General features: G+C 39.7%; 1 protein-coding gene across 4 annotated transcripts; it reads left to right on the top strand.

The window, feature by feature from the left end:
• The first annotated feature begins 254 nt into the window (after positions 1-254).
• Positions 255-27,303, top strand: LOC102226132 (metabotropic glutamate receptor 1-like). 4 transcript variants are annotated; one of them, XM_023353269.1, is made up of 11 exons: positions 255-498; positions 867-1,692; positions 5,155-5,404; positions 12,377-12,612; positions 12,824-12,838; positions 13,447-13,458; positions 16,275-16,521; positions 17,109-17,277; positions 17,934-18,060; positions 21,639-22,566; positions 23,823-24,030. In XM_023353269.1, exons 2-11 carry the CDS (start codon positions 978-980, stop codon positions 23,929-23,931), a joined length of 2,808 nt encoding a protein of 935 aa, XP_023209037.1. In that variant the 5' UTR covers positions 255-498; positions 867-977; the 3' UTR covers positions 23,932-24,030. The 4 variants fall into 4 exon arrangements, with proteins under 4 accessions (XP_023209037.1, XP_023209036.1, XP_023209035.1 ...); XM_023353267.1 differs by having other exon boundaries at positions 262-498; positions 23,788-27,303; XM_023353268.1 differs by lacking the exon at positions 13,447-13,458 and having other exon boundaries at positions 23,788-27,303.

Genomic DNA, 27,303 nt, shown 5'->3' with positions numbered 1-27,303 from the left:
GAGCAGCCTCTGTTTTCAGCTGCAGCGGTAAACTGCACGTGCATCACATCTGTCAATGACCAAACGAAACAGGAGCGTATTCTATTCATGAAGTTTGATTAGTCCCTATAGAGTTAGCTGTTATTTGGCGTGTCCTCCTATATCGTAATGTGTTTGTGCTGTCATGTTAGCTTTAAAAGTTGACATCTCTGTTCCCCGGATACATTTTCTTTTCACGTCAGTCCCAATATACTTCGCCCCCAAAATTTGATTTGTAAATGCGTCACTGTCCCGCCCCGACGTTTACAAACTGTGCACTCAAATCAGGGACACTGCAGCGACTATGACCCGCTTTTAAGATGCAGTGAGGAAGAGGAGAAGAAGGGGGCATCAGTGCAGATAGAAGAGAGAGAGAGGGAGTCAGTCCCACCGTGTTCTCTTGGTAAGGAGAAGCTGGGGTTCAGTCTGGCTGCATCACAGGAGACACAGAGCCCGCATACCCGGAGCTGCCTGTCGCAGGTAAATAAACTCACGTTTGCTACACGACAATAGGCTTCCTAACGCAGTTTCAATATGCAGCTATGTTTGATCGATATGCATGTGAATGCAAGCTGTAATGTAGTGTAGTGTAGTGTAGCGTAGTCAACTATTGTCCTGTTGATAGCAGATGTCGCAATTAGATATTGGCTTTGTATGTGATGCTTTTCGATAAAAGTTGAAAAGAGATTAAAACAACTGATTTCCTCACACAGCAGAGGCAGCTGTCCAAGGTGCTGAAACTGAAAAGATTTCCCTGTGGCAGGAAACTTAATGTCATCTTGACCACTCCAATGTCTCCAACAGACATTGTATAAAAAGTAGCGTAAGTGTCTTTGTATCTATTGCAGGTTAAAAGCACTGAAGACGGTCCCGTGAAGTTCCCATTGAATCCGTATGGGATTAATGGACCTCTACTATGGCCCAAAGGAGATGATTGTACACCCATCACTTGTTGTACAATGACAAGCATGATTTACCTGACTGTAATAAGCATTTTGTACTTGCCCATTTTACTCTTTGAGGCATTCGTCTTTTCCAAAGGCAAGTATGAGAGGTCAGTTGTCCCAAGCTCTGCCTCCCGCCTGGTGGCACGAATGGATGGGGATGTAATAATAGGCGCCCTGTTTTCCGTACACCACCAGCCGTCAGCGGAGAAGGTTGCTGAGAGGAAATGCGGAGAAGTCCGTGAGCAGTATGGCATCCAGAGAGTGGAGGCCATGTTCCACACCCTGGATAGAATAAACTCAGACCCCAACCTGCTGCCCAACATCACCCTTGGCTGTGAGATCAGGGACTCCTGCTGGCATTCCTCTGTGGCCCTGGAGCAGAGCATTGAGTTCATACGGGACTCTCTCATCTCCATCCGAGATGATACGGAGGGCTCCAAGTGGTGCATTGAAGGGTCACCCTCCAGCCAGCCGCCTCCTACCAAGAAGCCCATTGCAGGAGTCATCGGTCCCGGCTCAAGCTCGGTTGCAATTCAAGTCCAGAACCTTCTGCAACTGTTCAACATCCCGCAGATTGCCTATTCTGCAACAAGCATTGACCTCAGTGATAAGACCTTGTTCAAGTACTTCCTCAGAGTTGTGCCCTCAGACACGCTACAAGCCAGAGCCCTGTTGGACATTGTCAAACAGTACAATTGGACCTATGTGTCAGCAGTACACACAGAGGGTAAGACATCATCCTTCTTTTTAGATGTTTTATTGGAACCTAATGGCATTTTGTCACGTCACATCCAAAAAGGATTAACAAAGTAGCAAAGAAGTGGGACATGCAAGGGAAATGATGCATGATTTTCAAAATCATTAACCAATAATAAGCTAAACAGTACAATGTGTATGTCTGTCTTGACATGAACAAAATCTCTGAGTAGCAGAGACGACCCCCACACTTTCTGAAGAAAGTCTAAGACAAGAGGATCACAGAGAGTTTCATAATTGTCTCTGAGAACAAGCTGAGCCGGATCAGTCACTGTAGTTGTTTCTTGATGATTCATAAAATCAATAGCATACGTGTACAGTATAGTGGCTTTGTAGAAGGTTGCTTTGTTGTTTTATGGTCACTTGTGGCGTTTCTTCAGTAACTTATTTTAGAGGAAGAAAGACAAAGGGCAGGACAAATACTTTCCTTTTCCATTATTGCTTACGATTGTGTTAATAGCTTGTCCCTGGTAATAGAACCAGTTAGTTAATATGTTGATCATATAATTTATATTCCTTTTATGATTTCAATGAATGCTTTGCTTCTTGTTTTTTGTAGTTTTGGAGTGACTGTAAACTTACTTAAATATTTGGTATTGCAATCTTTTGGACAAAAAAAAAATCTGATCCACTGGGTCAAGAATCAAACCAGCTGGGTTTTCTCTTGATACTCTGATAAACACAACAAAACAAAAAAAAAAACATATTGTGTCTTATTGGGCTTTCATGTGATAATTAACATTAAGTTCAGAAGTGCAAGTAAAGTTTTTTTGGGCAGATTAAAACCTGAAACTTCTAGCATGCATTCATGTTCAGTCCACCTGGACTATTACTTTGTAGAATGATCTTCCAGTGTTGTTACGATTGTTCTTTGATTTGGCCATTCTGACACACGAATAGTGTAACTACGGTTATATGTTTTGGGAACCTGCTAGTCGGTGAACCTTAACTTCAAATCCTTCCATCCTTCCATAAACTTTGACCAGCTTCCCTGTTCCTTCTGATGAATAATATTCCCACGGTATATTGCAGCTGCTACCATGTTCCGCCATGCTGATGGTGTGTTCAGGGTGATTTACAGTCTGTCTCCAACACACAGCATTTTGGAGACAGGTTGAAAAGTCTGATTTTGATCAAGGGTGATTCCAAATGTTCATTTTTTTCACCTTCTTCTGGGAACCTCTAATGTTACTATGGATTCCTTGACTCTCTATTTTATGTGCTTAAAGAATAAAGGGAACAGAAAGCAAATGCACACATTTTATTAGTTAAATCTGTAAAACGTTTCTGGCCCTTCATATTTACTCAGTGTTTCGTGTTGGCCCATCACATCAAGTTTAAATGATGTAAATGGCAGCTTGTTGTAAAATTGTAACAAAATGCTCAAATGTTTATGAGGCATTGATACTTTTGCAAGTCACTGCAGGTGTTGTTGTGATCCCTGGAGTTGACTGGTGCACTGTTCGAGGCCTACCCCACCTCTCACCTGTTCCTGGCACAGGAAACCGAATGAGACACAGTACAAACAGTGCCTCCAAGTATTGGTACACTTTTCAAAAGGTGAAACTGCTGATCGTCCCACAATGTGTCGTGTCACTCAATTAGGCAAAGCATCCAGCTTTTGGACAAATAGATATTCCAGACACGATTATGATCTGTAGCTCATTAGGCATTCAGTTTTGTGCGTTTCCTGGCTTATCAGGAGCACTGATCATTTGAGGTCTATGAAGGTCAAATCAAGCCTCTTTCCCTAATTGATTCTGGGTTTCTTTATAAAAGCCGTTAAATTATTTATTAAGAAGTGTAATTTGCATTTGCAACATTTCTGTTCACAATACCACCAAGTCCTACATTTGAATGAAACAAAAATAACTTATCTGTGAAACACATTTTCCAACTTTCGCATACCTGTAATCAAGCCATTATATTAAAGGTTACGATGCACTCACCTATACAGCAACAAAAATATACATATTGAGTTGAAGCTGTGTTTTGTAATACTTTGTAAAAGTATTTATACCCCTATTGAACATTTTGTCATGTTAAAACCAAAACCTCAATGTGATTTGTTGGCATTTTATGTGACAAACCAACACAAACTTGTTGTGTTTTTCTCCTAAACATACAGGCATTCCTGTAAGTTAGCAAGGGGATCAGCAGTAGAGGAGCAGAAAAAAATCAGTTCTATAGAGAACTGCAATTTCTAGTCCTGGTAATTCTAAATTGAATGAAAATGCTAAATCGATTTTAAGATGTGTTTAAGTCGTACGTCTTTGCAACTACACTTCATATCGCCTTAGACTGTAAAAGGCTGTCTCGCCCTCTGTATATATTTTGAATTATTCTGTGATTTTTTTTTTTAAGGAAAAGCCAGGCATCTAAGCTTATGCACAAACCTATTTTGTTTAAATATAAACTGATGGAATTTGACACAGAAATGTAATTCCCCCTCCACTCTTGCCAGTCACATAATTTAAACAGAATCTGCAGACCGATTGTTTCCGAATTGAATTGGAATTGAGTTGGTAGGTACTGAAAGATTCACATCTCTAATCAATAGTCAGGAGGTTCTGTAAGTCTGGAGGAGCCATACGGATCCACGACTCAGGTGGAGGAATCTGAAGTGGACTTTTCGTCACAAATCGAAGGACTAAGAAAGACACTGTTGAGCGATAAGCCATAAGAAGTGAAATCTAAACGTTTTCTCAAGACATGCGGGTGACCTGGAAAGCAAGTGGAGGAAGGTACTTCGGTCAGATGAGACCAAACTTTTATGTCCACCGTGAGCGCACTGTCATGGTTACAAATGGTGGTTCAGGCATTATCATGAAGGGATTTATTTCTTCAGCAGGAACAGAGAAGCAGGCCAGAGGTATTTCCAAAATAGGTGGAGCTAAATACATCTCAAATAAGCCACATTGAAATTTGCAAATTTAAAAGTCACAAAATATGTAAAAACGCTGTATGGCAATTACAAGAATATCAAAATTCCTCACATGATTTGGAGTCAAATTTTATGCCTGCTTCATTTTTTTTCGTGACAGAATATGATTAATGTGGGAAGAAGAGATGATAATCCTGTTAAAACATGATAAGCTTTCCTTGAGGTGATTAAAATCTGTTTGGCAAACAGATAAAAACCTGCAGTAAGCATGAGGCGCTTTTTAATGTGTTTTGCCACAACTGATTGATTTTTAAGATCCGAGCAGGCAAGTGGAAACACGATGCAAGTCTTTGACTTCTGTTACAGCATCCTCTGGATTTTTTACAACCCATGTTCTCTTCTGTCACAAAACAAGAAATTCATGTTCAGTGACACTTCAGTGAATCTGAAAAACCACGCCGTCGAGAAAAGTTATGAATGACCGCCTATTGATCGCGTCTGTTCCCCTGCGAATGAGCCTCGGCTGACGGCTTCTCTTGTCTTCCTCAGGTAACTACGGCGAGAGCGGGATGGAGGCGTTCAAAGAGCTCGCCTCGCAGGAAGGGCTCTGCATCGCTCATTCTGACAAGATCTACAGCAACGCCGGCGAGAAGCACTTCGACCGGCTGCTCAGGAAGCTGCGGGAGCGTCTTCCCAAAGCCAGAGTTGTTGTCTGCTTCTGTGAAGGCATGACAGTCCGCGGGCTGCTCATGGCTATGAGGCGCCTCGGAGTAGCGGGAGAGTTCCTCCTAATTGGCAGGTTCGTTAGGGAATGTTTTCCCAAAGGGCTTCCAGCTTCATGTGTTGTGTTTTTTTTTGAGGACAGAAGATGAACGCGAACAAGCTAAAGTTGCTTTTATCCTTAGCTGTTGTTCTGTAAAAATAAGCTGTAAAACTTAGATTAGCTCCTTATTGATGGTACCAAGTAGGACTATAAGCTGCACTTAATGGCTGTGTCAAAGCATGTTTTTGTTCCGTATAGAATATGCAGGTAATTCTGTTATTATCGCTAATTATCCATAAACAGTTGATATCTTTATAAAATACAGCCAATGCCATATTAAGATGTACTTCTTTTTTTTATTTTGTGGTATTTATGCAACAATTATTGACTGTTTTTTGCGGGTAGATTTACATCTTCCAGTTAAATTTCAATTACAGCGCCGTGTAAACGTATTTCCTGCTTTTTCACATTTTTGTCACCACAAACCTTAGCATTTTTTTTTATTTTTGGGGGGTTTGTATTGATTTGTTGTGACAGACCAACATGAATACAGTGCAAGAAAGTAGTAAAAGGAGGAAAACTCTGAAAAGTAAGCTGTGCATTTGTATTAAGCCCTCTCCACTCTAACAACAAACTGCCTTCACATTCCCACAGTCTGTCTTTGTTAAATGGAAGGAAAGGGATACATGATTTCTAACATCTTTTACCAAAAAACTCTGAGTCAAGTAGCTTGAATTTGAACTCAAAGCCCCGAATCAGTACTTTGTTGGATCACCTTCCTCTGTGATCACAGCAGGGTGTTAATTAATATATTTTTTAATCAATGCACACATGGAGACTGAAATGTTGTCAATTATTATTTACAGTTTAACTCAAGCTCAGTGGATGGTTAGCATGCCTGACCAGCTATTTTAAATTTGGGATCTAGGTCTGGATGTTGACCAGCTTTTCTCTGCCAGCTGAAGATAAAACACCCCCTCAGCATGATGCTGCCTCTACCATGTGTCCATGTCTGAATGGTGTGTGCAGGGTGATGTGCAGTGTTGCCACATATGATTTTGGAAAAACTCAAAATGCACTGTTCCAAATTATTATGCGCAGCAGATTTTCCAAACATTTTATGGATTATAAAGAACTGCAAACGGTCATTCTTTGAATGTGCAGCATTAAGTGGTCACATGTGCTAAAATCAAAAACTATTTCAATCAAAACAATCTAAATCTCTGCCTCATCTGACCGAAGAAACTGCAAACAGGAGCTGCTTCAGCATTTTGTCACCAATTGGTTTGTTCTCGTCACTCCTCCATAAAGCCTACATTTACACCGAGTTCCAAATTATTATGCAAATTGGATTTAAGTGTGTGACGTCAGCAAGGAGGTGGTGGAGTCATTTTTTGGGTCGAAATCATGGGGAGAGAATCATTGGTCGGGCTCTTCAGAGTCCCTGAAGGTGTGAAAATGACCTCAGCAAAGTTTATGGACTTTCTGACTGATCATTTTCTTTCATGGTTCAAAAAGAAGAGCCGCACCTTCAGTAGCAAAATCATCTTCATGCATGACAATGAATGCTGTAAGGAATACAACTGTGTCATTGGCTGCTATGGGCATAAAAGGGGAGAAACTCATGGTGTGGTCACCATCCTCCTCTGACCTCAACCCTATTGAGAACCTTTGGAGTTTCCTCAAGCAGAAGATTTGAGGGTGGAAGGCAGTTCATATCAAACTAGCAGCTCTGGGAAGGTTTTCTGACATCCTGCAAAGAAATTCAAGCAGAAACTTTCCACAAACTCACAAGTTCAATGGTGATATCAAAGAAGGTCCGATGTTAACATGTAACTCTTGTCTGTTAAGATGTTTTTTTGATTGAAATAGCTTTTGATTTTAGTACATGTGACCACTTAATGCTGCACATTCAAATAATTTTTTGATTTTCCTTTATTTAACCAGGTAAACCCCGTTAAGATCTAGATCTCATTTTCAAGAGGGACCTGAGCAATGATCGTTTGAAGTTCTTTATAATCCATAAAATGTTTAGAAAATCTGTTGCGCATAATAATTTGGAACAGTGCATTTTGAGTTTTTTATTTTTGAAAAAAATACTGTTCTCATGGGGAGCTTTGTTCAGTAAAATTTGATTTATACTGTAATAGTTCATGACTTGAAAATTATACTGATTATCATTTGCATTGACCATTTAAGAAAATCTGAGAAAATATCATTTGCACAATAATTTGAAACACGGTGTAATGCGTCCATGACTGAATATTTGTCATCTGAGATTACAGTAATCATGCACCCATTCTCCAATTACTCATATTTTCAGGTTTGTGCAGTGTTTTTGAGATCTTTGAAGCTTGGTATTTTTATTTTATAATCTAACCTGGCTTTAAACTTCTCTACAATTGTTTGTCTGGCCTGTCTGCTCGTATTTTTGTCCATTTCTTGTTTATTTACTTTTAGTTCCTGTATGCTTTATTGCTCAGCATATCTTGCCATATCCAGTTCATTAATAATGCTGGGAAAGTCTTGTCGGACTTTCATTCCTTTGATAGTTTCTTCATTATTCTTGAGTTCTGGTTGTTGGGCCTTTGAATTTACTGTAGTTTCCCTAGATTAGTGTTAGCTTCCCTTTATTGGTTTATTGTTTGTCCTCTTCTGCTTCTCTTGAGATTGTTTTTTTTTCCTCCACCACCTGTCTCTTTTCAATAACAGGTAACATTCTCTGCACTTCCATGGTTTGCTTATGGCTCTTCCCTGCTCTAACCCGTTCTCTTCCTGTCTCCATTGTATTTATTTATCACTGAAATTCACAGTTTGCCTCAGTCGGTTCCTGCATTCAGGTCTCTTAATTGCATAAAAACTGAGAATAAATTACAAACAAGTGGAGTCTTTATACTGAATAGACCTCTAAACGCAGTAGGTAACTCTGAATGGATTTTTATTAGGGGTATCTGAGAAAGGGGGACTGAATACAAATGCATGGTGCACTTTTCAGATAGTTTCAGGGTTCGCATGGGTGTTTGAAAGCCTTGGTTTGGAAAGTGCTTGATATTCAAATTACGCAGTCTGGTAATAAAGTGCACTCTAACGTTTGATTAAAAGCCTAAACTCTATAGTTGAAACCAGATATTTAAAGATAATGAAAAGACATATGTTTTCTTAATAACTGAAGTTAAATCCGACCAAACTTCTCCTGTTTTAGGTCGACCAGAATTAGCAGAATTATTCCTATTTGCCAAAAGCCAGAAAACTTTGTGAGAACATTTATCAGATTTTTTTTTTCCCATCTTTCTTGGACCAGCCAGGTGTATAGGGTGTATGTGTGACAGACATTTCACAACATAAAATGTTATATTTTAGTTACCCGTGTCCCTGCAGTAGAAAGTAGAATACTATCACAAAATATTCTTAATGATAATAAATAAAATCATATAATAGTCATTTGAAATGGTCTTTTATAGTTCTTTTACATTATTTTTATCTCCAAAGTGTGGTTTAAACTGGAAAAGTTTAAAAACTTACCTTGAAAATGCTTGAAAAGCATGAAACCTATATTATTACAAAATAAATAAATAATAACACTTTTCAAGTATGCATGTTTCTCTATTACATAAACCTTAATTTAATACTTTGAAGTTTGTGGACAACATATCACACAAAACCTTTGCAACTTTTATTAAGGTTAAATGTTAGCTTCTGTTCATCAAATGGCTTTCCTCATAACTTAAGAAAAAAGAATATCACTCATCCTTGTCTCTTGTTTAGAAACCATATTTTGGCGTGTAGATGTTTTCAGCCTGAATCAGTTATTACACAAAATTCACAGGAAACTCAAATGTTCTCAATTTTCCCAAAGAGTTCCTCTGAAGGCAGAAGACGCTTTGAATCAGGCTCGCTGATGAATAATGCATCCACGCAGCAAGCTTTCCTGCTCCCTGTCAGATCTCCGGCAGGATGGGCTAATATGGGACAGCACCTCCAGCATAATCTGGGGAGTGTGCAGTAAGGAACATCAAAGCTAATACAGCAGAAATTATCCTATAGTGGAGTCGTGGTTCGTCGCTGGTCCGGTTAGCAGCTGAATTGAGGCCGTAGTTAAAGTTAAATCTCTTTCATTCATTATAGATGTTTCACCGGTTGTGTGTTTCTCTTATTCGGGCATTAAAATGTCACCAGAATGTTTCTGAAACCCACATGATCAAGTAAAAAGTGCTTTCTTTCGTGCTTTATGCCTTCCATGGCTGGTGGGAAGGGTGCAGAAAAGCAGCCTGCGTATGCGTGACAGAGTGCTTTCTGGGTCAAGGAGACTTCTAAAATGGAAAATGTTTTTTAGAGCAATGCAGTAAATGAACACATGCAGGCGCCTGTGCAGCGGGCCAACTGAACGGCCAGGAGGTGCTGGTCATCGGCCATCCATCTTCTGTTCTGCTGTGTGGAGGAAGACAGAGACGGTTATTCTCACACCTCCCAATCAACAAATAAGTCTTTTAATCAGCTCAGAAGCAATGCCCCCGTTCGATGAAACATGTACTCTATTTGGCTTCAAATCTATCTTAAGATAATTTCCTCCTCTCATGCAGAATTACTTTACAATCATCTTCACGTGAATAGTTTCAGTTTTGCCGTGCGAAGTTAAATGATGTACAAGTGTATGAACTCAGAGTACTTTACAGTATGTGTGCGTGTGTGTGTGTGGACGTCAGAGCTGTAGGTTTTTGGCACTGGGAGTGTCGGCCTGAGGGTGGCGTGATGCTGTGAAGCAGATGGCCAGGTACTGTTGAGACCGTCGTAGCGCACAGCCTTTGTCAGCTCATTCTTGAAGTGTCAGCCAAGCCAAAAGTGCGACTGGCTCCTACAACCCAAATGCGGGTTTGAGGTGGGATATTTTTGTCCTGCGGATAAACAGCAATTTGTCCAAAGATTACGTTTTAAGTCGGAAACGGCATGCTATGACCCAGATTTATTACTGATTACGGCACCTCAAACTTTTTCATATTTTAGCGCTCTACAACCACTGTCTGCTATCTGTTTAATTTGGATTTATGCAATAGATCAAGCACATAATATAAGATTTTTTTCTTCCAACTACTCCTTTCATTCAAAACTTTTGTTCATAGCAACATGTGGCATGTTAATTTTAAACTGTAAATGAATAGAACAAACATAATTGTGTAATTTTAATGGGACTTACTAACATATGGTGGTGGTGGTTCAGACATTAGAAAAAGATGGATTAAGCTGAATTCAGGGCAAGTAGAAGACTTGTAAGAGGCACCAAAAGATTTGAGACAATAAGAAAGCTTTTAGCAATGCTAAAGCTTTGGTTTAGATCAAACCATGCTTTAGAATGGCATAAAGTCAAACCTAAACCCAATCAAAAGTCTGTGACAATTTTTGATACTGAAATAGTTGTTCATAGAAACTCTTGCTAATCTGACCAAGGCCATTTCAGTGTCTAGACGTGAAAACCTGTTAAGAGGTGTATCCCCAAACAGCTGGAAGTTGCAGATTATCAGTGAAAACATGTAAACCATTCAGACTTTCCCTCTACTTCTTAGTTACATGCTACTTTTTGTTGCTCTAGCACATGAAATCCCAATAAAACACATCAGGTTTGTGGTTGTACTGTGACAAAAAGTGAAAACATTCAGGATAGGCTTTCTTTTTTTTTTTTCCAAACCACGGTATTTAACAGAAGCCTGGCTAGCATCCGCATTTATCTTACGCTATGGGTTGCTGCTTTCTCAGTTTTCTCAAGGAAGAAACTCTCAAAAATCCGTGTTGGTTGTTCCCAGCAAGTGCTGAGGCTCTTTTTGCTTATTCCTACGAAAAGCATAATGATTAGGCTTATATAACCACAGCTAGGGAGCAAAATATAATAATGCACATGGTGGCAGAGTCAGCCAAGGTGGCAGTCGGGGTTCTCCCAATTACAGTCCCATGGAAAATTAGGTTTCTCATTAACTGGAGCTGCTGTTCCCCCCATTACAGAAGAAACTAATCAAACCTAATGCAAGGCATAAAAACGTTACCATTAAGAAAACCTGAAGAGACGCCAATACTTCCATCTAAAGGACGTCCATGCAGCTTGTGCTCCACCTCAATATTCCATTAACATGGCACACACTTCTGTCTTTTCTTTAACATGTTTTTAATTTATTGCAGAAGATGAAGGTGAGTTCTTCACAGACAGATTGTTGACCATAATAAGCGACACATGCAGCAAATAGAGTTTGTAACCAGTGCAGACACAGATTTCCCTCTTGAGACTCGGAGTGGGTGAGCCGGGTGAGAGTTTGAATCTCTTGGGGACAGACTGCACCGCTACGCTCCTAATCTGTGAATTCTCACTGGACTTGTGATTGTGTCAGTGGACTCTGAGGCTTTTCTTGTCTGTTCTCGGCAAGAACAGTGAGAACCGCACACCCTTCGGAAACTGGAAAAATGGAGTTGTGGAAACACAGGAGGATATTTGAGAGCACTCTGAATTTATCACTGGCTTTCATTGATTTTTTCTTTTTTGTGTGTATGTTTTCTTTTTTTTTCCTACACTCATTTTAGGGCAGTTGTCAGTGAGGGAATAGGTTGTTTACATGCGGGTCTGTGTTTTAATGGAACAACTTTACATTGTGTGTAATTTAATAAAGTACATTCTAACAAGACTGGGTGTTGCCCCAATATATTTCCAATATTTCGTCTTATGTGAGTAAAAAAATTAAAATAGTGAAAAAAATTTGCTAAAGTCTCGGTGTTCACCAGCATCTGCAAAGCGAACATCTCAATTAAATGCTTTTTAATTTCTAAAGTATTTAAGCTTCTCATTGACAAAATGGCGCCCTGGCATGTCGCCCATAACCGCCGCTGCTAGCACCACCTAGCATGTCTGCACGTGCCTTCAAAACGCTACCGCTATCACCACGGACCTTCCAATCCCAACGGTTAAAGATGGCGGCGGCAGATACGTACCTTCAGATTAGTTCATCTGATTAATTGTGCTGTTTTCTGCAGTGACGGCTGGGCGGACCGCGTGGAGGTGGTGGAGGGATACGAGCACGAGGCTGTTGGCGGCATCACCGTGAAGCTACACTCCGAAGAGGTCTCCTCCTTCGACAATTACTTCCTGAAGCTCAAGCTCAGCACGAACACGCGCAACCCGTGGTTCCCGGAGTTCTGGCAGCATCGCTTTCAGTGCCGCCTTCCCGGACACCCGCAGGAGAACCTGAACTTCGCACGCAACTGCTCAGGTAGTATGTCTATTTTTAACAGAGAAAGTGTCCGTTTGTAACTTTGAAATATTGTGATGTGTTCAATTCCGGAGTGAAGGAGCCAAAAGGCCCCATGAAGTGGAACAACCTCTTTAAATATGAATTAGACTGCCTGAGGGTAAAATTCTCCACTAGTGAATCCAGTACATTTTTTCATATTGTTCATTTGTGTGTTACTTGGCTTTCACAGAGGATGATGATCTAGGTAAATTAAGTGCTTTTCATTATTAAAGAAACACTGCTAATGTATTAGCTTTTTTTTTCTTGTTTTCTTGAAATGATGCTCAACAAGCATGTTTCTAAATGTTTTTTATGACACTGCTTTTTTTATTTATTCATAAGGTTTTCTTTTCTTCCAAAAAAAAGCTTGTATATATATTTACGTTTTTAATCAAACGATATGAGGGTTTTATGTATATAAAAAAGATTCTCACTCTTGATATAAATGACGTTTAAAGAGACTGATAAACGTAAATATAAATTGGTGCATGCAACACCTAGTTTTTTTCTCATTTGACACCTCTGGCTCTACTTATGTGGATTTATGTTGCACTCTTTGTTAAAAAATGTTTTTCTTTTTGCAGCATTCACACATTTTTGTTTCTTGTAATATTTTTTGGTCTGATGCACAAACCTGAAGCTTTTGTTTGCTCCCATGAGCTGTCATGTTTTAATTTAAGAAAAAACAACGCATTAAAAATTGCATTTAAAAAAATACTTATTTTTGTCTTTTATGTGGAAAGTAGTTCCCATTTGCTGTTTAGTCATTTTTTATTGTTTTTATTTCTTATTTATTAATTTATTTTGGTTTAGAACTCCAAGATGGTGAGTGATTTTTTATTTTATTTTATTTTTTTCTGAATGGAAACATAACGCTGCTCACCTCACAAATATACCTGGAGGTTGACTGACATTAAAATTGAAACACATTAATGATGCAATTAATCTCAGTGGACCTCTTATATATGAAGCTATTGGGATGTTTTGTTTGGGGTTCCGAGAGCCCAATAATTGGGTTCGTTTGTGCTCTCACGCCCTCCCTCTATGCTTTAAGGCAATCGCATAAAACAGCCCAATAACTGGCTGAATCTTGCTGAATTTGCATGTGAACACACAAACCGTGCTGTTCTATTCATATAGTACGCAGACAAAGTCCCGCTGTCATGCAGCCAAATAATCCCGACCTGCAGGAGTAGGCCCCTCTGCTTGCATGCAGACATCATAACATCGCCACATCATGACTGATGAGTGCAGCGAGCGTCAAAGACAAGGAGCTGCTAAAGTAGGTCATCACCAGTCGCTCCCTTCGGATGCTCACCCAGCTGCTAACCCGACTGTAGTTACTGTTCATGTGTTTGTTTGCACAGGCAGCTTTCCCAGCAGTTGTTTTGAAATCGTTATTGCAACAAGCGCAGCATACAGGAGGAGATGCTTAGAAAGAAATACCGTCACCTGCTGCTGCTGCTGCTGCTTAGAGCGGGTGAAATCTGTTTTTTTCCCCCCAGAAAGTATTGCATGATTTCTCAACAAAGTAATCGAGATGCCATATAACAGGAGATGAGAGTGAAAAAAACCAGCAGCAGAAAACAATAAAGTAATATTTGTTGTTAGAAAATTTAAGTCAAATTGTAAGATACGTTTAATGAACTGTTCTCCTGGAAATCAGCCAACATCTTCTTTCCACACCCTGTTTTTTATTTTTACAAATCCAAAAATGTGTTTTAAGGATTCTAAGAAATTGACGCGTTGATGCAAGTCTCAATCTAAGATAATCCTTTTTTTTTTCTTTTGTACGCTTACAAATATGATGTTTTATAAATCACAGAAGCTCAGTTTAATAGAGATTAACCCTGGTCATTCTCTGGTTTTTCATATTTTAGAGTAAAGATGATCAAATATATTGTTAAAAAAGAGTGAAATAGCTGTTGAACTTAGCAACAACAGAAACTCTTACACTCAGATACCAGCTTCACCATCATCATTTTGCTCACACAGGATTGGAATATTTACTGGACATGCAAGCAAGCAATAGAAAACCTTTTCTTTCTTTTTCTTTTTCTTTTTTTCCTTCTTTTTTCGGAAGTGCTTGTAGGAAGTCATATCACAAACATAAAATAACCCTTACAAATTTTTCTCTGTTTACACAAAGCTCAGAGAAAGCTGTGTTTCTTTAACAGCATAGTTTAAGGTGAAGGACAGTGCAATCGCTCTCTGCACAAAGGAGGAATGGACATTCAGGGAAAGAAATTCAGTCTGTGTTCAAAAGTAGATCGTACTTAGCCAGGCGAAACACTAATAATTCTTGCTTTAATAATTCGTGCCAGCCTTCACACTGCTGCTCAGGTCTGCAACATGAACGCCTGGACCCATCCATCTTTTGGCTGATTTTGGTGCACCAGTAAAATCACACACACATTCAAATAAACTACTGTTAAATATTGTTAAAATATAACAGTTCACTAATGGAAAGGGCTTTTTTTCCCCCCAAAAAAACAAACAAAAAAAAAAACACAATATTTTTGTTGGTTTTGACATCATTTATATTACGCACCACAATTAGTAGCCATGTGTGGAAGGCAAGAGCGGACGTTTTACGTATGCAGCTTTTCCTGATGGTTTTCTCGAAACGAGTGTATGTGTTGAACTGTTTAAATTTCTATTTGCAAAAATATTTTAAAACCATTTATCATTTACCTTCCACTTCACAGCTGTGCTTTTCTTTATATTTTATTGTGTCAGGTAAAGTCTCAGTAAAACACAGCAAGTGTTACATAAGTACGGATATAAGGAGTACGAAACACTTTTCCAAGGCATGTGCATGTACAGGATAATGCTATCTTGTACTGATAGTGAAGTTTAAGACTGCAGTGTAATGCATCATTATTAGTTGCTTTAGCTTGCATTGCAAAAAACAAACAAAAAAAAAAAAATCTGACTTCAGGGACTTTCAGCGAGAAGATGCAAAATATTGAACACAGCTATTAACAGAAAAAGATTGCTGCAAGAGAGGTTTAAGTACAATGTGAAACGCTTAATTAAAAAACTGCTTTCTCCAGCTTGCATTACACTGAACTGATGGGGTGTGTTTGAAAAATCACATACTCTGATGTTACCCATTTTTTTAAAGTATTTGTTAATCCCCGCAGTGACAGATGAAATTAGGAAGCTAAATAAAAGAAAAACCCGTGAGACTTTGGGATGTTAATCGTGGTCAAGCAGAATACAGAGTCGATGCGGTGCAGGTTTTTAAGAGAGTCGGACCATTTCTAATTGAATCCTGACTCATGACTCCAAGAATGAATAGTTTTGCCATGGTAACAAGGTTTCTTTGAAGCCATTTTCTGAGACTTCCAGTTCCTTAAAAGCAGTCTCCCACAGAGGACAAAAAAAACAAAAAGAAATCGAGCATGTTTCCAGCAGCTTGAATTCAGAGAACATTGTCTGCATCTGTGTGCACCCTATCACTCCTTTGTAATACCTTGCATCCTGCCAGGCAACTTGTTGGGTACATCTGAACCTGAGAGATGACATAAAACATGCTACTGCTTGCATTAACGAGGCACTGTACGGCTTTTCCCTTTTAAAAAACGAATGCACTTATCTTGCAGGAGATTCCTTACTGTTGTCTCCTTTATGGGCAGGTTACGAAAGTCTTGAAGACAACTATGTTCAAGACAGCAAGATGGGCTTTGTCATCAATGCCATCTACGCCATGGCACACGGTCTGCATGACATGCACTCACACCTCTGTCCCGACCATGTGGGACTGTGTGATGACATGAAACCCATCGATGGAAGCCATTTGCTGGAGTTTCTACTCAAGACGTCCTTCACAGGAGTGTCTGGGGAGGACATATGGTTTGATGAGAATGGAGACTCGCCTGGAAGGTAAGCTACTTTATATGTGTGGTTGAAAGTGCCACAATTGTGGTTAATAGACAATATAAATCTCATAGGCATTGACTTTAAAAAAACTGTTCATGCTTGAAAACCCTCCAATCTGGCTCAACAAAAACAAATCTATAAAGAGGAGTGGGATAACATTCATCCAAAGCAATGTAAAAGACTTACTACCAGTTTTTACTGACACGTTCCGTCAAGGCTGGAAAGTCAAGTTATTCAATTCAGATGTGTTCTGAATACCTTTTTGTCCCTCAATAAATGGTCCCTTTTTGTCCCTCAATAAATGAAATTATGATTTTAAAATTGCTTGTTGTATTTAGTCATATTGTCTTTGTCCTATATAAAAAAATTGCTTGATGAAGCCAAGTACTTAAGCATTACAAATGAACAAGAAATCTATTGGGAAGGAAAGTAATCACCTTTAAGGTAAAAAAAGAAAGAAATATCACTAATTTGAACAACACACAATGGGAAAAACTAACTTGAAAAAGAGTCTGTTAAGGAGTCTTTTTTTAGCTATAAATTATTTAGATAACCTTGTCGTCATTTTTCTCCCGCCCATCTTCACTCAGGTATGAGATTATGAACTTCCAGCATGTGGAGCCTGGTGTTTATGACTACATCAACATCGGCTCGTGGCACGAGGGCATGCTGAGCCTCGACGATGAAATGATCCAGATGAACAGCAGTGACATGGTCCGCTCCGTCTGCAGCGAGCCCTGCTCCAAAGGAGAAATCAAGGTTCAGGACTAATCTTTAGACTTCACTGATGGCTGACATCTTTAATGTTTTTGCACTGAGAAAGTCTCCTCCCATTAGTGATAAGAGACTTTATTCATAATAATTTAATTGTCTATTTAACTGTACAGTGTTTGTTGATAGCTAGCTAACCAGCTTAATAGTTAGCTAGACAGCTAGCAACATAGCTAGATAGCTAGCTTGATAGTTAGATAGCTAGCTTGATAGTTAGCTAACTATCTAAATAGTTAGACAGTTGCTAGCTAACTATCCAGTGAGGTAGTTAGCTAGCAGCCTATCAATTAATGTAGATCTACATCTACATTAATTATAATGTTAATTAAACATTATAATGAACATCTTATTAATCAACAAAACAAATTATTGTTAAAAGCAGTGCAATTTCAGTGGAGACAGTTTTTGTTTTCTATAAATAATTATATTACTCACAACTGTAATAAGTTATTTATTAGTAAAAGATTTCAAAAATAATAGTTCCACTACCAATTTGTTACTTATAACTTTTCTTTCTTTAAATTTTCTATGTTTTAAGCAAATATAAAATATTTACTGGCGTTCCTTTTGTTCTGGGCAGCAGAGAGTCACACAATGGTATTTTTAGACAAGTAGTTTAATTTTTTTTTTTTTCTTGTGGATAGGTCATAAGAAAGGGGGAGGTGAGCTGCTGCTGGATATGCACTGCCTGCAAGGACAATGAATATGTGCAGGACGAGTTCACATGCAAGGCCTGTGAGCTGGGCTGGTGGCCTGACAAAGAACTGGAGGGTACGTTTGTTCGTCTCCTTCTCCTCGTTTCTACAGCTGCTGTAAAGTTATGTTAGTTTTGAAGACAAGATAATAGAGGATCTAAAAAGCTATAATCAGAATTGCACCAAATCACCATATAGTAAATAAATAAGACTGTGTGGAGTTCCAGTCAGATGGTTTGATACATTCATTATCTGCATGAATGCCATACACATTTTGTTATATTTGATTTCAACCACTCAAGTTTTTTTTTTTTTGTGAAGGGCCAGTCACTCAATGATCTTCAATTGCAAATAGGGTGCACAGTTTTAAATCCATTGTGCATTTACTCTACATAGAATCAACATACAGCATAAAAGCTCAAATAAATACAAACGCCACCAATATCTGGATCAATCATGCATGTTTCAGAGAAATCATATATCTCATCCAGGTTCTGAAGTAATTCTAGTTGGATATTCAACCACTCATCTTTGTAGTAATTGGTAAATTTTAAGTATACAGTGAACCCTCGCTATAACGCAGTTCACCTTTCACGGCCTCGCTGCTTCGCGGAGTTTTTTATGCAGTTTTTTTTTTTCACAGTGCATTGTGTTCTGCGTCCTGATTGGTTAAACAGTCTCCGTGCTTCTTCTCTACCTGTGTGCCAATAATGTTACGGTATTTAAATATACGTAATACAGCTTGGCAAATTTTGGTAAATGTTTTTGCCCGGAAGAAAAAAGAGCAACAACTACCTATAACTATGTTCGTCTCTCGAAAAAACACACCTGCACCACAGGCTTCAGAAGAAGAAGCCACTAGAGAGCGGAGTCAGGCCGCAGCGTCACAGTCAGAGGAACAGTGAAATACGCGAGTCACAATTTGTCCTACTGTACTTCGTATTGATGACTAAAATTATTATTTTACTGTAGTTATTTGTAAGAACGCGTTATATTTGTTAAAAAAAATGCTTAGGCCTGAGAACAGTTTTTGTTCTTTGGTTTCATTGTAGAGTATTTAATTATGCTGTATAATAATTGTAAAAAATAACGATAACTCCTTCACGGATTTTGCCTATCACGGGTTCTTTTTGGAACCTAACCCCCGCGAAAAACGAGGGTTCACTGTAGTCATCTTTACAACCTGGTTTTAGTCTGGGAAATTCCAGAAGCTTAATGTTTTCCACACAACCAGATTTGATGTGTTAGGTCACCAGGATCATATTTTCTTGTCAGTCATCTCCAGGAACTGGGCGTACACGTCTCTGGAACACTCCCCTTTTTGGTTAAACAGAAACTTGTAGATAGTGGTATGATTGTCCACCATCTGACCCAAGCGGTCACCCTCAGACAAAGGAAAATTGATTAAGATGTGCAAGAACAGTCAGATTATTCTTCTTTTTATGGAGGATCCAACTGCTACACCTGAAAAAAATGTTTTGTCTGATTAGAAAAGGGTTATTATGTTTGGTTTGTTTGCTTTCATGCTGACTTAAACTGGGGTTACTTTCGTTGCCAGAGTGTCCATTCCTTTGGCATTGTCGCTCCAAGCTGCGACAGTCGCTTGACTTACAAAACCAAAAAGTTCCGCCAAGCTCTTACTTCTCCTGCCAGAACTACTGCACCCTGTACAGTTTGTCCTGCTAAGAGTTTTCTGCTTCCCAAACCTGTTCTGTCCTATTTTCATTGCCTTCCCATGACACCTGAGAGCACATTCATCATCTTTACCATTTCATCCGACAGCAGCCCTATTCCACTTACCACTCTTCTGGCCCACTTTAGCAAGCCTTGTACGCCTTTTCAAACAAAAGACATCTTCTTAACACATTAATCACACGCAAACTTCTGCATTTTTATCAGCAACAGCGTAACAGTGTTGATAACACCAACAGAAACGGATCACCCCTTGACTGTCTATGTGTAGTTTAAAAGTGTTAGAAAATATACAAATTCCACATTCCCCTTGTACTATACGAATGAAAAAATATAGGTGATTTTACACTGATGTCTGAAATGTGCAGCTACTTACTTTGTCCTGCTTCTTCGGCCCCCTCCAGCCTGGCTGCAGCCCAGCCTGGCCATGGCTCAGTTGAAAGGCATTTATTTATAGTTGAGCTAAAAACCTACTTTAGAAATTACTGTATTTTCTCCGGCTAAGATGCTCATCATCATTTCTTGTACATGCAGTTATGTAAAGTAGCCTGAAGTCTGAAGGGCTTTTTATTTCAAAATTATTTATTCCCCTTTGAGTTGATGGCCAATATAATATAATCATATTTTGTCAGGGTGGAGCCACAAACGTCCATATATTGATAGGGATTTTGTGATTATACCACACAAAGTAGTTGGTTTAAGTGCTTAAATGCTATAAAAAAGAAATTTCTTACAAAGAGAACAAAGTTTGTTGTGCATTTGCCTTCAGCTCTCTGAGTCAAAACTTTTGCACATCAAAAGGCTGAAATGTTGGCCCATTATTCTTTGCAAGATAGCTCAAGCAACTTTTGCCACAGATTCTAAGATTCTAAGTTGGATTTAGGTCTGACCTTTGACCTGGACCAGTCTAGCACATGAATATGATTTGATTGTTATTAGGGCTCTTGCTGTATGTTAATGCTGTTGTCCATCAACATACTTCTCCCTAATCTTTAGTCTTTTGCAGTCTCTAATAGGACTTCCATCTTGTTTCTGCTGAATAAAAATCATTCCTACATCATAAAGCCACCACCGTTCTGTAATGGTGTTGCGTAGTCTTAGTTTTCCACCACACATACTATTTTGCATGTTGGCTAAAAAGTTAGATTTTGGTCTAGTCTGAGCACCATTTTTACGCACATTTCATCTTGGCCCTTTAGATTATGTAGAAAGCCTTATATGTAGGCCACTCTTTTTCCACAATGGCCAGATGTGAACAGTTTCTCCCACTTGAGCTGTCGATCTGTGCAACTCCCTCTAAGTTATCATGGACTTCTTGTTGCTCCTCTCATAAATGCTTTTTTTGCTGGCCTCTCAAATTAGGGTTTGCATTCTGGCTACGTTCTTTTCACTTTTCAATAAAGGATTGAACAGCCTCCTTTGAGATGTTCAAAGTTTGGAATTTTGCTTTCTTACGTAATTTTGCTGTGATTTTTGCCTAAACGTTCCTTTTTCCTGACCTATCTGCTGTCTTCGTTGGTCTTCGTGATGGTAATGTTTTTTTGGCAAACCTCTGATGCCTTCTTAGAAAGCTCCATTTCCTTTAAATGAATTTATTTCATTTGAAAAAACAAATATTGTAATGTTCCGTTATGGCCTCCAAGCACCAGAGAAAGGATTTGCGACTAACACTGTCAAACATAACAGGGTAGTTCTCAAAGAAATACCAGCCAACTCTCTCGTCCTCTGACAACAGCCCCCTCCCTCCCAAGAAGCGTTCCAAGATTTTTTCCGGTATAACCTCAAAAACAACCTAACTTAAGAAAAGTAACCATGCAACAGCACCTAATAATCCATTACTGATCAATAAAATTTAATGTGGGTCTGTCACATAAAATCCCGATAATGTTGCTGGTCAACTCGAACAACCACTGTGAGTTTTGTGAAAAATAATATGTAAAATAGCTTTTATTCTCCCGTCAGGTTGCGAACCAATTCCCCTGCACTACCTCGAGTGGAGCAATCCAGAATCAATCATCCAGGTTGTCTTTTCCTGCTTGGGCATCCTGGTTACGTCATTCGTAGCCTTCATCTTCGTCCTGTACCGTGACACGCCTGTGGTGAAGTCATCCAGCCGTGAGCTCTGCTACATTATCCTGGCTGGGATCTTCCTTGGATACCTGTGCCCTTTCACCCTCATAGCGCGACCCACAGTGACGTCCTGCTACCTTCAGAGACTTCTCGTCGGACTCTCAGCCGCCATGTGCTACTCCGCACTCGTGACCAAAACCAATCGCATCGCTCGCATCCTGGCGGGCAGCAAGAAGAAGATCTGCACCAGGAAGCCGAGGTTCATGAGCGCGTGGGCTCAGGTGGTCATCGCCTCAATACTTATCAGTCTTCAGTTGACGTTGGAAGTTACGCTTATCATCATGGAGCCTCCTGAACCAATCAAATCCTACCCAAGCATCAGAGAAGTGTTTCTGATCTGCAACACCAGCAACCTTGGCGTTGTGGCGCCACTGGGCTACAACGGTTTGCTCATCATGAGCTGCACCTACTATGCATTCAAGACCCGCAACGTTCCCGCCAATTTCAACGAAGCCAAGTACATCGCCTTCACAATGTACACCACGTGCATCATTTGGCTCGCCTTTGTGCCGATCTACTTCGGCAGCAACTACAAGATCATCACCACGTCGTTCTCTGTGAGCCTCAGCGTGACCGTGGCTTTGGGGTGCATGTTCACGCCAAAGATGTACATCATCATCGCGAAGCCAGAGCGGAACGTACGCAGCGCGTTCACCACGTCCGACGCCGTGCGCATGCACGTCGGCGACGGCAAAATCGCCTGCCGAAGCAACAGCCTCCTCAACATGTTCAAGAGGAAGAAGAACACCGGGAACGGCAGGTGGGTTCATTAATTGAGTCTGAGTCCTGCTCCCGAGGCACCTCAGGGATGCTCGTTTTACTGGAACTCCCTCTCTGAGGGAGCTTGACATCTAGCTGTATTTACTGCCAGAGAGGCACCTGTTGTAAAGTGTGGCAAATATAGGCCATCGCTCAATTCACACAGACGGGTCATCCTTTGATCTGTTGGCGAATTTAAAACAAGCATCCCTATGTGCTGAGGGATAAAAAAAATAGTAATAAAAAGGGTTTCTACAGGACTCATTGAACTAAAAATCAGACCAGAAAATACACCTCAGGTCAGAAGTTTGCATACATTAACCATTGGCATAAATGTCTGTTTATTTTAAACTTTTAGTCATTCATTCAATGGCAAACGTTTTTCACAATTGACTTTTTTTGTTTGTTTTTGCAAGAATTGGTAGCACAACTTGTATATATTCTTGACTTTATATATTCCATACTGGCTCAAATATACACATTTACTGGCCAATTTATAGTTGTGTGTTTGGCCTGTTTGTGTTGTGTGAACACCCACTCCTTTACAAATTTTAGCTACTTATCTGGAGGTAATGATAAACCTTCATTATTCCCACTTCTATTAGCAATGCATCACAGCCACTGGCAGCAAAACAGATCCATTACATGATGCTGCCGTCACCATGCTTGACCGTTGTACCAACACATTTAAGTGAATTCTGCAATTTCTCCCAAAACAAATGGTCAAATATTCTACGAGAATTGATCTGGAAGCTTGTTTAAGTTGGTACGGTGCAACTTACTAGGAGATATTTAACCAAATAGTGGTAGAAGTGTGTAGTTAAAATCGAGCCTCTGTCAATTAGAGAAAATTCACAATCAATAAAGTGCAGTGAAGTTTTGTTTTTAAAAATACTGAAATTGCTTGTTTTATGATTAGTCTACTCAGGAAAAAGAAAGATTGAAATGTATTACTGAACATTACTTGACATTCATGCCAATCTTGAATGCATGTAAGCTTCAGACTAAAACTATGAGACCTTTGTGTGCTAAATTCAACTCTCTATTAAACCTGAAGATACCCTGAAATACCACATATAGACTTAAAATCTACTAGAACATATATAAAAACCACAGTTAGTTTCCAACTAGCATGATTTTCTGACATGAACTTGAACCTGTCTTTTCTTCTACACCTTTGCGGGTTCCTGCGCAGTAACAGCCATCTTTATTTTGTTCATAGTTCTAATGGAAAGTCTGTGTCATGGTCTGAACCAGGTGCAAGACATCCTCCCAAAGGGGATCATATGTGGCACAGACTGTCAGTGCATGTGAAGAGACAGGAAGCAGGTTCCAATCAGATGGCTGTCATCAAACCCTTAACTAATACCTACCAAAACACTGCCGGTGAGTTCTCAGACCTCAGCACTAAGACGTTGTACAATGTGGCTGAGGAGGACGAAAACGACCCGCTCACTTACAGCTCCCCCGCCACTCCCCCCATGATGGCCCACGGACAGATGCCAGCCTGTGACATGACAAAAGAGGCGGCCGGGGACGTGGAGCTCTATTCCCTGGACCGTCTCCAGCAAAATAGCATTATCCCTCAACACTGCGTCACGGACTGCCTGCAGGAGGAGATTGTTCTGAATGAGTTAAGCAGTGACACCCATGAGCTCGTTGACGATGTGTGCCTGCCTCCGGCTGTTTCAGGCATGCCGGTGTACCACCAGGCTCACCTCATCCAGCAGGAACCCATCCTGCCTGTCCATCTTGACCCATTTGATGAGGAGCCCGTCTCCCCTTTAGAGGAGGAGGAAGAAATGGAGAGCGAGCAGTTCGGCCTCCTACAGGGCTATATGTATAACAACACCCAGATTCACGACGAGGAGGAGGACATGATAGAGGTCAAATTAGCAATGGAGGACTCCGTCGCCCTAATGCCACCGTCCCCTTTCCGCGATCGCTCTGGTACCCCAGTAAGCCCGTTTCCCAACTCACCAGTGTCCGAGTCCGTCCTGTGCACACCTCCAAATGTGACGTATGCCTCTGTCATTCTTGGAGACTACAAGCAGAGCGCTTCGACTCTGTGATTTGATGCCCTAAATGTTAAAGGTGCAGTATGTAACTTTAATACAAAAAAATTCTTTTTTTACATATTTGTTAAAACTGTCGCCATGTATGGTTTGAGACCATTTGTGAAAAGATCGATCTCCTTCAAGAGCTACTATTGTAGTCTGAAGAAATGCACCACTCCCAATCAAAAACAACCAATGAGAGCCAGGAGGAGGATCTTAGCACTGTCATTCATCCTTGTGTACACGCTGCTAAATGTGCTAATGGCGGAGAAACAACTCACCGTTACAGGAAAACCGTTTATCGCAGTCATCAGTCGCCATACTAACTAGCTTGAACATTCATGACAGACTGTGCTCGGTGTAGCATAGCAGAGAGCAAGAAGGGGAAGATAAATGGGAGAATGAGCAGCACTACACAGAGGGGTGATTGACAACGGTAAGACCCTCTTCCTGCGCTGATTGGTTGTGTCTAGATAGCACTGGGAGAAGGCAGAGGAGCTTGATCCTTTTTTTTTTTTTCACAGATTATCTGTCTCAAACAATACTGTCACAACATAGTGTCAGTTTCAACAGATACTGTATGTAAAAAATACTTTTTTATGAAAGTTACATACTGCAGTTTTAAGAGTTCTGCTACATGTTCAAGTTTACATCAACATGCGCTGTATGTGATAATATATAAGGAAAAAGTCACTCTGTGGTCGTTTTCACTCGATAGCTTTTACTTAAGTTCCTACATTTTATAAGAATTAAATCCGCCGTATGCAGTAGTGAAAGATCTTGCAAACACGCTGTATATTTCTGATGTAATATTTTACACTTAAGTAGATTCTGCCTTTACTTGACAATTGAATAAGATTGCCAATGGATACATGTACATTTATTTATTTGAAAACAGATTTTTAACCAGTCTAAGAATAGTTTCAGTATAAGACTATTCACTTTGACAGTATGCTAAGGAAAATGTGTCTTGTGGTTACACTTTGTAACTGCTGTCTTTCATCAGATAAGAGGAGGATATAAGCAGCTGTTGGGTTTTAGATTGTCTCATTTATGTTATTGTAGAATTAGATGAGATGAAGAAAAAGATGCTTGTAGAAGTTTAAGCTGAAGAACAGTGCAGCCAGGCTACACAAGTTCTACACTAGCTTAGCATAAAACCAGACGTATAAAAGTTTCTTCACCAAAATGGCCGCAATCTGTGGCTCCAATCAACTCCCATTTCAGGCTTTTTTTTCCCTACAAAACATTTTCCTCAAGTTTTTCTGACTTCATTACCAAAATGCATTTTCTCTCACTCTAACTTTCAGGGATTTGTTTATAAAATCTCTCTCTAATTATTAACAGTGGTTCTGTTTCATCAACACATACATTCATTTTGCACCCACATATTGCTATTATTTTCCCTTATGTACTCCGGCTGTTGCGTATCAGTTCAGTTTTTTTCCTAATTATTTTTTATGATAAATAGTTATAAAATGGTCACTTATAATTTAATAACATTATTTTCTAAAGATTCTAAATTCTATTTTTATGTATATCATTTCTGATCTCTAATTGGACCAGATGATTCCATTGAATTATGTCATATTATGTCCCTGATTAATCCAACAACTATGGCTGACCTGTTGTGGGAATATATTAAATAATGAAGTCATAAAACCACATTACATATTGACTGACATTTGTGTCATAGTGTCCAAAAATGTCTACTTTGGTTGGTAGAAAATGACAAATTGCCCCATGGCATATAGCTCCACTTGGTAATCAAAAAAATCAATTACAAAATTACTGCACGAAAGGACAAAAACACACAATGGCTCAGCAGAAACAACAGCTGTGACAGCTGCAAGAAAGGTTGCTTGTTGTTGTTGCCAATTGTGAATGTTGAAATTGAATGTACAGTGCTGAGAAACCCGAAAACCAGCAGAGCAGGCCCAGAGCGTTACACTGCCACCACCGTGTTTCACTGCTGGTATCATGTCGTTTTTCTGTAATGATGTGTTAGTTTTCTCCGGATGTAATGGGACACTTTCCACAAAGCTCCACTGCTGTCTCAACAGTCGACAGAATAATTTCCCATATGTCTTCTTGGGGATCACTGGGAGGTTGATTGGGAAACATGAGACAGGGCCATGTGGTCATTTTGGTTCTGGTCTTAGAACTCTGCCCTGGATGCCAATTTTGCTTGGGCTCTGTCCCATGAAAACTGATCTAAACTTCTTGGCTCTTTTGTGACCTGTCTGTTCTTGAACCCAGTCCTGGGAAGATTCAACAATCTCCCGTTTTGACCATTTGGGGATAATGCCTTTCATTTTCAATGTCTTATAAATTGCTTTGAAGCATTTTTCAGACTGCTAGGTGTCATTGCCATTGATTTTCCATCTGTTCTTGAAGTTTTAAGTTTACGCCGTCAGTGTTTAGAATACTGAAGCCTTTCAGCGTACTTCAATCAAGTTCTATGGTGATTTCTTGAGACTAACGGTTTGGCAGTAATCCCTATATTTTGCTAGATAAACTAATGCTGGAAATGCGGTTAATAATAGCTACTTCATGATGTGAGCAATCTCTCTTTTTTCACATCAGGCCAGGTGTGTTTAGATGGATTTTTATCTTTAATAAAGGAAAATGAACTCCTTTTTGGTTTTGTTCTGTTCATGACTGTCAGATATTAAATTTGT

Source organism: Xiphophorus maculatus, chromosome 19 (assembly GCF_002775205.1).
Source record: "Xiphophorus maculatus strain JP 163 A chromosome 19, X_maculatus-5.0-male, whole genome shotgun sequence".
NCBI lineage: Eukaryota > Metazoa > Chordata > Actinopteri > Cyprinodontiformes > Poeciliidae > Xiphophorus > Xiphophorus maculatus.
The sequence above is the reverse complement of the archived record's forward strand: the minus strand, read 5'-3'. Positions and strand labels throughout refer to the sequence as shown.